This window comes from Poecile atricapillus, chromosome 2, assembly GCF_030490865.1.
Source record: "Poecile atricapillus isolate bPoeAtr1 chromosome 2, bPoeAtr1.hap1, whole genome shotgun sequence".
NCBI classification, from domain to species: Eukaryota; Metazoa; Chordata; class Aves; order Passeriformes; family Paridae; genus Poecile; species Poecile atricapillus.
The window spans coordinates 13,855,930-13,869,523 of NC_081250.1; the positions used below are offsets into that span (position 1 = coordinate 13,855,930).

Genomic DNA, 13,594 nt, shown 5'->3' on the forward strand with positions numbered 1-13,594 from the left:
TTTTTCTACTTTAAATTCTGGTGTCAAAATAGAAGTAGAACTCATTCTGAGCAGATAACGCTTCTGATGATTACCACCAGTGCTGTAAAGGCTGGAAGAAAATGCTGACATTTTTGTATTTAGAAAACAGCGTTTTGATGTGGCTCATAAATTTTAAACAGAATCCATTTTAAAGAAAGTTTGCTGTTTTTTACCAGATTATGGGTAAACAACTCACTTTCTGATTGGTGAATTCTAGTAATAAATTCTTAACACACAATTTACAGGGACACCTAACTGTATATTTTGATAATAGTAGATTTACTGTGAAGTAGCCATAGAAGATAGGGAAGGTATTAAAATATACATAGCTCTATGATCACACTGATAAATTTGCTTGTGAAAGGAAATTTCCCCATTTCAGATTCTGCAACTGTTCATTTTTGTGTTCATGGCCACCCAAGTTCAATAAATATTCTTATAATTTATGTAATCCACTATAAGTTTTACGGTACTCAACATTAGGTCATATCCCAGATGGGATATCCTTTGGGAAAACACAACTTACATAAATACAGTTCTCACAAAGGTCTGTATTGGGTGTCAGGAAATGGAACTTTTTAAAATGTCTTTATTGAACACAAATGGGCACATAAATGCCTTCTTTATAATTACTGTTTACAAAAAGAGCCACTCAGTAATTAGGAAAAGATATACGAGCATTTAATTTGAAAGGTTGCAAAACAGAATGTGGAATAAGGAAGTTTACAGTAAGTTGCTATGTAAGAGGACACCCTTTCCTTTTGTATATGAAATTGGATCTGTCAAACAGCTGGTTCATATATGATTGTCCCATTTCCTCTTTTTTCTCCAAGATGTAGCATTCATTTTTTTTTCCGTCTCAAAGACAATTTAAAATAAAATACAATCTTGAAAAGTACAAAGCGAAATAAGATCTCATTTCTTGAGTACTGCAGGCATTAGTGGAGGAATAGCAGATTTGACCATGGGCTAGAAAGTGGACAGTTTTATAGGGCACTGTCTGAATTGGAGTGCTTTTACTTGTCAGAATGTTCTGTAAAACACTCGCCTTAGACTTGAGGCCATTTTCAGAAGTTTGGTGATTCCAGACTGCAGTATGTTTGCACAGCTGGGAAGCCACCAATCCTCCCTGGTCCCAGCTGGCCCTGTGCCCTACCCCCAGCCATCCTCACAACCCTCAGCCCTCTAATAAGTACAGGCTGTGTGTGAGAGGGTGGCTCCTTCTAGGAGTGGGAATTCATGAAGATAAAATTTCTCATTTGTTGGGGTGCATTTATTTCTGACCAAGGGTCCAAGCAGCAGGACTGCAGAGTGCTGGGGGAACCAAACTGCAGGAGTTGTTTAGACCTGGGAGGATATGAATTTTTTGTTTCTGTTTACAAGTTAATCTTATCAGTAGGGCAGCTGAAGGGAAATACTTTGACAGCTGCTGTTTGAATTTATTTGATCTGAGGGATTTCAGTTTAATGCAATTGCTCAGACTTTTAATAGCTGAGTAGAAAGTTATAGCATTCACTGCCTTGCTTCATCTCATACCAAGGTAACAAACTGTGGGGAGAAACTTTGCCATGCTGCTATTCAGCATCTTTTCTGTGGGGGCAAACAACCTCCTTTCCTCCCCAGCTAATACTGAATAGTTTTACTAGTGCAGTGGAAATTTTCCCCAATTTAAGGTAATTTCACATACCTTTCATAAAGAGCAGTGACAGATGCTGTTTCCCTTCTGTCTCCTGATATCTACCAGAATAGGAATCATCTTCAGAACTTTGTATTACTCTGAGATAAACACTTAAAAGAGGTAGTTTTCCTTTATTACACCTTTATTCACACCTATGCTTACTAATGTACTGTTCCTAGTTTTGGAATTCCTGGGGATTCAAGCCTTGTCTCTGGCTCTCAGTGGTGGCTGGCTGTGAAATTTATTTCTGCTAGATGAGGATACTGATGTCAAATGCGTATCAGCCTACCACCTGGGACTGTTGTGGTGCCACAGCAGTTCTCTTTTGTGCTCCCTTTGGGTAGAGAAAAAAAGCAAATTTCATATTATAGGTGAGGGCTCTGGTATGATAATTTCAGGAAATGTAGCCATGATGATGTTGTCCCACCTCATCTTGCTTTGCAGTCCCAAATTCTGTGGAAAATCTAGCTAAGACTGTACTTGCACTTTTGAATAAAATCACTTCAGTAAAATGTGGTGGTTTTTTTCTTTCCCCTGAAAGATTCTTCCCAGTTTTAACTTTAGTATGAAATCTAATTGTGCAGTTGTGAGGTGATTTGCAGTGTGAGTGGTTGTCTGAGAACAAAGGCTGTACACAAACCTGAGAAGTAAAGTCTGGATGGAGAGAGGCTTTTGCAGAACACTGCCTGAGGCTTCCTTGGCACATCTCTGGACATGCTGCAGTGATGAGAGCTGCTTGCAGCCCCAGCTGTGGTAGTGCTGCCCAAACAGTCACTCCTCATGACTGCCAGGAGTGTGTTTATTTTCCTGTGGGAAAACCGGTATTGCCCATTTTATTGGGTCCTTTCCACAGATTATTGTTAAGCAATTTCACAAATTCTGAGCAAGCCAGCTGATACTTCTCAGAAGCATTTAATTATGAAATTGTTAGTAATTTGATGAAAGTCTTTACAACTCATACAAACAGCATGTTCCTTGAAGCGAGAGGTCAGGCTACTTTGCAAGACTGTTACACTGAACACAGTAGGATTTATGCCCATAAGCTGCTCTCTGTTCATCAGTTGCTAATACAGAGGAAATTTTCTGCTCAAACCAAAAATAGGCAGTTGTTTTGTTAGATGCTGTTAGATATGTGTCTGAGCTGGTTGTATGAGCTAAGCCCCATGATTTCTTTTTAATTTAAATTGTGTAAAATACTAGTAATGGATGTTGGTCTCTCTTCACTGGTTTGAAAAGCCAGACATTGCTAACACTGTCGGTTTCGTTGACTGTGACTTGACATACTCATTTGCTTCTGAGACCAACAAATCTGTAGAGAATTCCCTTCAGATTATTGAGAGATGATGTGAATAATGTTAAGTGTGTCCCCAAAGACTTTCAGGATGGATATGCATAATCAAGCATGATGTTCTCAATACTAATTCTAATTACTTTTTTTTCCCTCTTTAAATCACTAAGGTTCCCCAACCAGAGATGTGGGGCCCTCATTAGGTCTGAAGAAATCCAGCTCGCTAGAAAGTCTGCAGACAGCCGTTGCTGAGGTGACTCTGAATGGTGACATTCCTTTCCACCGCCCACGCCCACGAATTATCCGAGGACGAGGCTGCAACGAAAGCTTCAGAGCTGCCATAGACAAATCATACGATAAACCTGTAGCAGATGATGATGATGAAGGCATGGAAACTTGTAAGTAAACTGTTATTTTACATAATGAGTGTTGATGGGATAGGTTAATTCCTTTAGAAAGTGGCTTAAGTGGTAGAACGTAATTTTAGAATTTTAAAAGAATAGAACTAACTTTGTCAATATTTAGTCTTTTTCCCTTCATTTGCTTTAACAGATCACCACACTCTGCAGATTTTTTCCTTTCCAAAATAAGAGAATAAGATTATTTGGAATGTGTTTACTTAAATTACTCTGAAAATATTCTGTAAGATGGCTAATTAATGTTAAAAACTAGAAAAAATTTAGACAGAAACGCGAACCCACTAGATCTATGTTACAAAAATATAAGCATCTAACTTTGAAATACTACATTTGTGGTGTTGGGGGGATAAAAAGAAATCACTGTCCTTTAATTAGAGTGAGTAAGGTTGGCAGATCTAATAAAATATAAAGTTAATGATCAGCTATTACCTACCCTAATGGGCATTCATTTACATTTTCAGTTATTTAACCTGAAGTATGACCCAACATGTGGAGAATGTCATTAACATAAAAGAATCACTTCAAAGCTAACCTTATCATTATTGAACTATGTAAGAATGGGCTGGTAAAATGACAACTCATATTGAATGAAAATAGTATGAATGGTAAATTACCTCAATCAGGGGTTGCTTTAAAATCATTGAATTTTTAACCTTCATGTTGTACTACTTTCAACTTGTCACACACCAGCAGAATTTTTTTTTAATCAACCTGCAGCTACTTAGAAGTTTATGAATGAAGATGATGATGGGAAGGTTGAACTAACAAAGTATTTGGCCTGAATTTAATGGAGGCTTGAAAAGGAATTTTAAAAAATTCTTTATTTTTAAAACTCTTTTTATTTAGTTTCAGAAATTCTGTTTCATAAGCATCATTCCTTGATATTCTTTTATAAGTTACTTCTGTAACCACTCTTTTATTTTTAAAAAACTCCTGGCCTTTTTTTTAATCTGCCTCTTTTTAAGAGTGTTGTGAGGCCGCAAGGGAGATTATTTTGCCAGTCACTTTTCTCAAAGGTAGCTACAGATGGAATTAATTCTGCTCTGCTTTTCCAGCACCTAACAATTCCACACAGCAGTGTGGCTAAATTCTGGTGTGGTGCTGCTGGCTGTCAATCTATTTCTGGCCAGTAGAAGAGTAGGTGTGGGAAAATGTGTAATGATCCTGCTCATTCATACAAACTGCATGCCTCTGGTCCTTTGGGCCATAAGACCATGTTTTTATAGAAGGCCTTGTTGGTGTGAGCCCAGTGATAGCAATATCCTAGTTTGAGGCTTCAGATATCCAAGGTTTGTCCAGAAGTTGCAGATGGTTTAACTTCAATTGAACAAAAGTATAGCAAAGCTGTTGTTGTGAAGCAGTTTCAGAGTGAGTATGGGTTTATGAGATTCTGGTAAGAGGTTTTGAGCTTTTGATGCAATGCATGGAGAGTAGCAAGGAAGTATTTGGAGCCCATTGGATCCTTCACATGGGAGCAGTGGTGTTGTGGCTTAGTTCCTGCAGGCAGCTGCTTGCTCACTCCCCCACCAGTGGGACTGGGGAGACAACTGGAAGGGTAAAAGCTGGGAAACTCGTGGATTGAGATATAGTCAGCTTCATAGGGAAAGCAAAAGCCACACACACAAGCAAAGCAAAACAAAGAATTAATTCACTGCTACCTGTGGGCAGGCAAGTGCTCAGGCATCCCCAGGAGAACTAGGCCCTTAATACACTAAGCACGATGCCATGTGGTCTGGAATATCCTTGTTCAGCTGGGGTCACCTGTCCTGGCCCAACCTCCTACACATCCTCAACTTCCTTGTCCCTGTGGCTTTACAAAAGGCAGAAAAAGCCTTTGGCTCTGTGTAAGCAATAGCAAAAGCATTTCTATATTATCAGCCCTGTGTTCAGCACAAACCCAAAACACAGCCCCATACCAGCCACTGGGAAGAAAAATAACCCTACGCCAGCCAGAACCAGCAAAAGCAGGAACCAGACAGAGCCTTCTGGCTGAAATCACAATGTCGTGGGATGAGTCTTTGCCTTCATCTCTGGATGAAGCTGTCTTGCACCGGTGGACCAAAAGCTGCCTCATGTCACGAGAGAGCAAGAGCAAGGATTGTCAGATGCCACGGTAAAGAAGGGCTGAGCAAAGTGTGACCAAGCTATATGGGTAGAACTACGCATATTCTTGTGTTCTAATAGCTTCTACATATGGTAATGAAACATCTAAGAGGTATTCCAGCAATTTGAAGTGCCACATTCATAGAAGCAGATGAGAAGTAAAGCAAATATGATAAATTGATTGGACAGAATTCAGTCCTTGTGGATTTTTGCTTCTCATGGTGACCATGGGAGCTTAAGAGCTGTTCCAGCCCTATGTTGCATGTCTTCCTGGGAATGTCTGTTTCTGCATTAAACCTCAAAGCACTGCAGTATGCTCCACTTTGTGTAAATTCTATATGGACTTCAGTTCCAGAGAATTTACCAAATGGTGTCTTCAGCTGGACAAAGTTTGGGCACATACGAATATGTAGGAGTTTAACAATCTGGTTCTAACGTAACTAATGCCTCACTGCTTCCATAACGATGTCTAAGTTTTTTTAAAGTTGTGTTTAATTATTCCATAATTGTTTGAAATTAGAATGTGGCTTTCTTTCATAATAAAACCCAGGCAAACATACTGGTGGTCAATTTGCTGATGCCCTTGAGGTTGGGTCCATTTGTCTTACTGGAATTTTTTTGTCTTTCTCCAAGTGTTTCAGTGCTAGAAGTGTTTTTTTGTCTTCCAGACAGTGACTCACTTTGGATTAGCAAATAATATAGCTCTGCTATGTATTGTATAGAGGAATTCCTAACATGTCATCATTCCACATGCAAAAGCCATAAAAAATACAGGTAGCATATGTGACAAAGGGGCTGACTCTTCCAAATGTCCTTGGAACAATGTGCTATTAAATTACTAAATGTAGGATTAAAATCAGATGGCACTGACTGATTCTGAGGTAACATTTCAGGTATTTGAGAAGATGTATGTGAGTTTTAACGGCTGTAAAGAAGGAACAATTGTGGAAAGAGGTGTGGATGTTCAGCTTTTATAGATCATTTTTTCTGGGTTTTTTGGGGTTTTTTTGTTTGTTTATTTTTTTCCTTTTTTGTTTTTTCCTTAATACTTGAAAGAGCTGACTAGAAGTAAAATGTTTATCTTTAGTGGGATGAAGAAGAACAAGGCATTTTGATTGGGAGAGATCAACAAAGCTTTCTAATCTATTGCTGAATCTTAATTGCTGGAATCTCGGGCTGTATTAAATATCACAATAAGAGGCCTAGAAGCTTAGCAGCAAAATAGTTTCACATTAAGTAGCTTTGATTCCTCATGTGCATCTTCTCCATTTTATGGGCTAATTAGGAGAATAGCTTCATAATACCTGTTTGTGTAGTTCTCCTTAGTGCAGCGTGGTTCATGAAATGACACTAGTGTTCATTTTAATTGATGTTTAAAGTATACTCCAATTTAATTTTTTGGCTTCAGCATCCTGAATGGGGAGGCAGGAGGTTGCAGGATAAAAAGGAAATAACAGCACCAAAACAAATACATCCTGCGTTTTGCAGTAACCTAATGTCATTACTGCAACATAACAAAAATTAGAAGTTTCATTTGTAGTCTGGGTTTGAATGTTAATTGAGCAGCATTTGCATTTTTTTCTAAACACTAGTAATTATGTGTATGTTAATTGCAGGATGACTGCACTGCATAAAAGTGAAACAAGCTTCTTCATGTTGGGTCTTCTTAAGAAAACTGGAAATCTCTTTAGTACAGTAGAGAAACCAGTGTTTACTCCAGGACAACAGGCATCCCAGTTCGCAGGCCTCAGTCTAAGCTACTGAGTTAATTGTAAGCAAAGCTATCATGTGTATGATAGACAAATATTAATTGCAACACAAATATAGAGAGGAGACAATGTTCTTCATGGAACATGCAAAATAAAAAGTAACAAAGGCTTTGTGTCCTGGTTCTGATCAGGATGGGGTTGGCTTTTGCAGTAGCCAGGAGGGGACATGGCCAGGACCCAGAGGTTATTCCATACCACCTCACATAATTTTCCAGATATGGGGGAAGAGGCCCCTACGAACTCCTGTAGAGTAGTGGAGGGAGCAGTCAGGCGTTGTCAGGGGTTCGAACTTTTGTGCCAATCATTCTTCTGAGCTCTTTTATTCGTAGAGTTGCTGTTACTGTTGGTTTTCTTGTCTCATTGCTGTTTCCAGTAAATTGTTCTCATCTCAACCTGTGATCTTTACCTTTTGTGCCTCCAGCTGTCCTCTCCATCCTGCTGCAAGGGCAAGGGAAAGGAGGGGGAGCGAGTGGGCAGCACGTGTTTTGGAGAGTCTGAGTAGGAGCACCAAATTGGGGAGTACCCTTCCTAAACCACGACATACTGTTACGACAAGTTATTCCACAATTCAGCATAGCACAGTAAACAATACATATTTATGATTTATTTAATGTATTGTTATATGAGTATGTACCAACATAGGTCAAAATGGATTAATCTTTAAAATTCTAGTAGTGAAGTTCCAAGTAAACAGTTGACTTCAAAATTTGTCAGAAATTCCATAGTTTTATTTTTTTTACTAATTATATTCATTTGCAAGTACAGTCTTTTAAATGTCTAGTTAGAACAGATTGTAGCTATAAATTAACATGTAAAAAATTAACATTTTTATTCCATCCAAAGTGTTTTCCACAATTCTTTTAATAATAACTAAATATCATTCCAGACACTGATTAAGAAATGCTGGAACCAAAAAAAGTACAAGAACAGCTAGTACAGAGGCATGTATAGGACCTATTAGTTTCCTAAAATACAATAACATGAGTATTAAGTCTGTTTCTACAGTTGAGAAGCTGTATCATCTGCTTTACTCATAGCAGTCCTAAATTAAATGCCAAGGCCTGGCCACTCTGGTGGTTTGTACTTCAGAGTACTAGTTAAGATTCAAAAATAGTTGCTAATGTTGAGATGTATCTGACATGGTATATTTTTCTTAAAGTATGTCTATGTTATCATCAAGGGCTGGAGAATATTTGGAAAACTTGATACTTGGGGAATAAGTACAAAATCTATTGGACATCTATGGACTGTAATATTAAGGAATGAAGAGTATTTTCAAGCAGATTTATGAGAGAGAGAAGACACTATATTGAATGGTTTTCAGTCAGTGATTTGTAGACTTTTCAAGTTCAATGATTTACTTGTGAGGTGAAGATGAACGATGACTAAGAAAAGCAAGTTTATATTCTACAGTAGTTTATATGTGGGAAATTTATAGTATATATATTATATAGTATATATAGTATATATATATTAGTATATATATGTATGAGAAATTTCTGAGGAATTACACTCTTCTATTGGCTGTAGAAGAGTTGCTGAGATCTTGAGTAATATTAGCAGAATAATATTAAGAAGTAGTAGACATAGGTGAAACTAAAAACCAATTTTTTTCCCTTCTATAAGCCATGACCATTTCAAAATCTTACTGAGTACAATTTTTTTTTTCTTTTCCATTCACTGTGTATATGTAAGGCAAGACTATTTTTCAAATTCTACTGCCAAAAGTTGTTTGGAGCCTTTGTATTCATTGGAACTACAGGAGGCAATACTAAGTATGCATCTGTGATCCTAATTGCTGCTTTGTGCAGTCTCTTGGAAAGCTGGGAGGTGGTTGGAGCCCTACTTAAATGTGATGATATAAAATGTTAGAGCTCATGGAAAGTCACAGCTTCACGAGCCATGCAGTGCAGTATTCTGACTCACCAGCTTGAAGTGTTTTGTTTCTTTCTTACTAAACTACTGAAGCAGTTTTTGGGTTTTCGGTGGATTTTTTTCTTTTACTCATTTTTCTTTCAAACTTTCTGAGATACATGTGGGCTGTTAAATTTAACCTTGGGTGTGCTTTGGGACTCCTGGTCTTGGATTAGAAACAGAGGAGGAACATGTTGTCTGCCCTTAAAGGATTTTACTTGTTCCGCTGGATGAAATCTCCCCACCTGAACCTCCCAAGCTGCCCCGTCTCAACCAAGAGTAACACCAAAAATAACAATCATAGTGCATGATGTGTTCTAAATGGCTCCAGGAAATGAAGAAGCATAAAAAAACCTATTATGTTACTTACAGAAGAAGAAAGAGTATATTATGGCTTGTGTTAAGGGTTAACACTCCGTAATGACTTTCATATTTTTATGAGAATATTACTAAGAATTTATGGACAAGGCATGCTGCACTGCTGTTGTTACTTCTTGCAAATATTTCTAAATGTCTCCTCAACTGATTTAGATACTGAAACAAAATGGGCCAATTAACATCACTTTGCTAATTGTCTTTATTAATCCATACATTATCCAGAGTACCCATAAAGTGCAAATTGTGTTTTGCAGAATGGTCTGCAAAGATGAATTCCTTGCTTTTATGAGTTTAATACTTCTAATGAACACTCTTGGAAAACCATGTGAGCAGATACTGATTTAAGGAAAAAAAAAAAAAGTTTACTGTGGTTTTGCATATATCCTGCTTCAAAATATGTTATGGGATATACCAAAAAGTCTGCCCTTTTTGCTTGTTCTTATGTCATTGATGTTTCTTAATATGTGCTTTCAGTGGAGGAAGACACAGAGGAGAGCTCAAGATCTGGTAGAGAATCTGTGTCCACAGCAAGTGACCAGCCATCCCACTCATTAGAGAGACATATGAATGGAAGCCAAGATAAAGGTGACAGAAAAAAAACTGGAAAGGAAAAGAAGAAAGATCGAGATAAAGAGAAGGATAAAATTAAGGCAAAGAAAGGAATGCTGAAAGGCTTAGGAGACATGTTCAGGTAGGTACTTTGCAATCAAATGTAGAATGAATTATAAAAAGAAGTTTCTGTTTCTAATTAGTCATTATATTGTAAATTGTTGCAGAGGCCGTACTTTACTATGCAAATCCATACATGATGTATATAGGCTGATCTCAATTTTTGAGCCTATGGGCGGTGTCATAAAAGGGAGGCAGCTCAGAATGGAAGGATGGCTGGCGGGCCAAAGGATGGGAAAGGCAAAGAAAAAAGTAATTTTAAGCCACAGACTGCTTGGTTTTGAAAGAGTCTTTGGTGATGTCTTAAGTCATGCTCATATCCTTTGACAACTCAAAACATTTGGGTTTTTTTTTTTTAATTTTTCTTCTTTAATACTGTACCCAAAGCTTATGTGTTGTTAAATGAATGCTTTTCTTTGCTTTACTGTTAAGACTATTGGTATCATGGAGGCATGATGTGAAAGAGATGAATCAGTTTGAGATTGAGAAGCAGCATGCTCCTCTCAAGGAAGACAGGACCTAAGGTTGTGTGCTCTGAGAACCCACAGAGAATGGGTCAGTGAAAGGCTTGATTTACCAAACACTGAGTTCTTTTTAAAGGAGTCACCCCTCCAGCAGACATAAGTGATCTGAAAGGAGCACACTGCTGAGGTATACCCTGCTGTTGTGGGTAAATGTTGTAACATGACAAACATCTTTGATCACTTGTGGAATGGGGTGAGAGAGCAAGAAAATCCATCCTTCTTTTAGCTAGCTAGAGTAAATAAATTTATTTCAAAGCAAACACAATATTAAGGCAGTGTTTGTTATTTAATTTTAAAGTGAGGTACTGGTATTATTTTAAATATTTATTAATGATTCTGCTCTGAAAGCATGTAAGGGGAGTTTCAGTTAACTTTCATCCCATTACTTCCTTTATCTTGTAAAAAGTTTAATGTGTGTTGTAACTGCACAGGTTCTTGAGAATTGTTCTGTAACTGAGAATCATATTATGAGAGTAATAAATAGAAAGAGTGGTTAATTAGGGGAAAAAAAAGTAGTTAATTAGAAAATATTGTTTTGAAATCTGCTTTAGGAAACACTAAATAATACCAGGCTGTTAGACAATGTCTAGAAAACAAGAAGAATTACAGGAGATAGTGTCACATGTCAGGCAGGAAGAGAGTCCTTCAGCCTGTGAAACCCATGGGAATGCCCTCATCCTCTGGACATTTGCCTGCCTCAGTTCAAGCCTAGAGCAGAGCATTGCATCCCACTCTGGGAGAGTGTGGAAGGCAGGAGATGTGAAATGCTGACTGGTTCTTTTCTTCACTCTGTCATTTTTAAACAGAAGAAACGACAGGTGAAATTGAGGCACAATATACATGATAAATTCTATAGGTTCTGAGTATTAGCATCTTGGATACCTTGAGTGTTATCTTGTGAGTTCAGTCAGAAAGTGTTTACAACATCTAGAAACCTTGGGCAGCTCCATGGTCCAGAGAAGGTAACCTTTTCTGTGTGCTTGATATGACACTTCTGAAGTCTAATCTGGAAACAGCAATAATTTGAGTGATAGGATGATCCAATGCTTTGTTTGCTCTTCATAACGGTCAACATTTTCTTGAGGTTTTTTCATTCACTACTACTTCTGAGTGAACTTTACTTTTCAGTCTCCTCTTAATTAATGTGAGAGCAGTGCTATCTGGATATAGCTGACTCGTCCTGGATCTGTAAATTAGCTTGCACCTTGTCAGCCCACACAAGAGAGGTGTTCCTGGCAAGCAAGAAAATGCTGACTGAGAGAATTAAGCACTATGCCTCATTTCCACTTGGTGCTTGATTTGCTTTGTTGACAGGCTTCTCAATAATGTTTGAGAGATGGGCTTTGTTATGTCTGCAAAATAAGCTACTACTTCTACCTATAACATACTTTGTTTTTCTGTACATTTGACACACATCATAGATATCAAGTAATCACTGAAAGAAGTTGTGTGATAGAAAATAATGATGACAGTAACATTTAAAATTCAAACCAGGATCAAAGCATAATTGGATGTTTTAGTTCTGTACAACATTGTGATTTCTTTGTCGTTCTTTTCTCCTTTTCACTTTTTTCTTCCTTTTCAGTGCTCTGTTCTTTAAATAATCTTTCTTCATTAGGTTGTATGGGCAAAAACACTAGTGGGATGAAATTGCTATTAACTGACACTTTATTCCAATGTCTGTATTTAGGCAAAAGGCTTTTCGTTGCCTATATGCAAACTGGCATCTCAAAAAGTAGAGTCTGTGTGATGTATAAAAATAAGTCTCCTTGTGTTCAGTTAAAATCTTAGGATATGCTACTGGAATCTTCATTAAACTGTACTGTGAGATGGAAAGTCCCACTAGAGAACCCTATGTTACCTTTATCCTTCAGCATCTAGTCATCATTTCCAAGAAATCCCTGGATGATACAGATAAGAAGCTAAAATCATAAGTAAATCTTCTAAACACCTCCATTGTTTTCCTGCTTGTATCAAACATAGTAAAGAGGATTGACATAACCTTGGCAGAGAGCTGCAAACTGAAAACTGCAAAACTATGTGGCTCTGAAACACATTATTTCCAGAGGACCTTTGCTGGCACTGGGTTGTGGACAGGCTGGAAGTTTACCCTTCTGACTATGACATAAATCTGTCTGAGCATGTGTGCATTTCTTTTTTCAAATTGACATTTCAGGACACAATGGATTATTTAATTATGCCATTTGGCTGAGAAGTCTCTTCACAGATGACAGTAGGACAGAAATTAGCCTAGAAAAGTGTCGAGCAGAAATACTGGTCTGTTGGAGGAGAGGCAGGTGCTGCAGTGCTTTCCTTACACCTGAATCTGTTTTATCTGAGTAGTGGGATCATTCTTGTCTTAGCCTTTCAAGAGGATCATGTGCCAAATCCTGTGGCCTGTGAAATGCTGTGCAGTTTCTCCTTCTCCAGTTAGAAGATGCCTGGCTGGCCACTGCCAGCTGAGGAAATAGGTTTTGGGAAGCTGATACTAAGTTCTGCTAGTTTTTTTGTTTCACTGCTGAGAAGCCTTCAGTGGATATGTTTTGACATCAGAAGTTTATAAAAGTCTGTATGCTTCTCCAAATGCAATATGAAATATGTTTACTCATTTTGAGTTTGATTTAGTTTATTTTTAAGGAGAGTTTTAGTTTTTTGTTAAAAATTAACCTGACAAAAGCAATCAGAAGTTGACGAAGTCATTGTAGTGTTGCCTTAAGAAAGAGTCTTCACAGTTTCAAAGAGTGTGCCTGCAATTAGTGCTGGTAGATGTTCATTAATTTAATGGGTCTCTCTGTTGTGCAATTCTTTGACCTTACTCCCTGAGAGAGAAA

The 13,594-nt window shown here is 37.8% G+C and overlaps 1 protein-coding gene across 15 annotated transcripts in view; it reads left to right on the forward strand.

Annotated features, from left to right (window-relative positions):
- Window positions 1-13,594, forward strand: part of PARD3 (par-3 family cell polarity regulator) — a 446,575-nt gene that overhangs the window by 296,898 nt on the left and 136,083 nt on the right. For all 15 annotated transcript variants that reach the window (XM_058830950.1, XM_058830956.1, XM_058830954.1 and 12 more), the window contains 2 exons: window positions 3,158-3,385; window positions 10,045-10,261. In XM_058830950.1, the coding sequence (XP_058686933.1) occupies window positions 3,158-3,385; window positions 10,045-10,261 (445 nt within the window). The remainder of the gene's footprint in view (window positions 1-3,157; window positions 3,386-10,044; window positions 10,262-13,594) is intronic.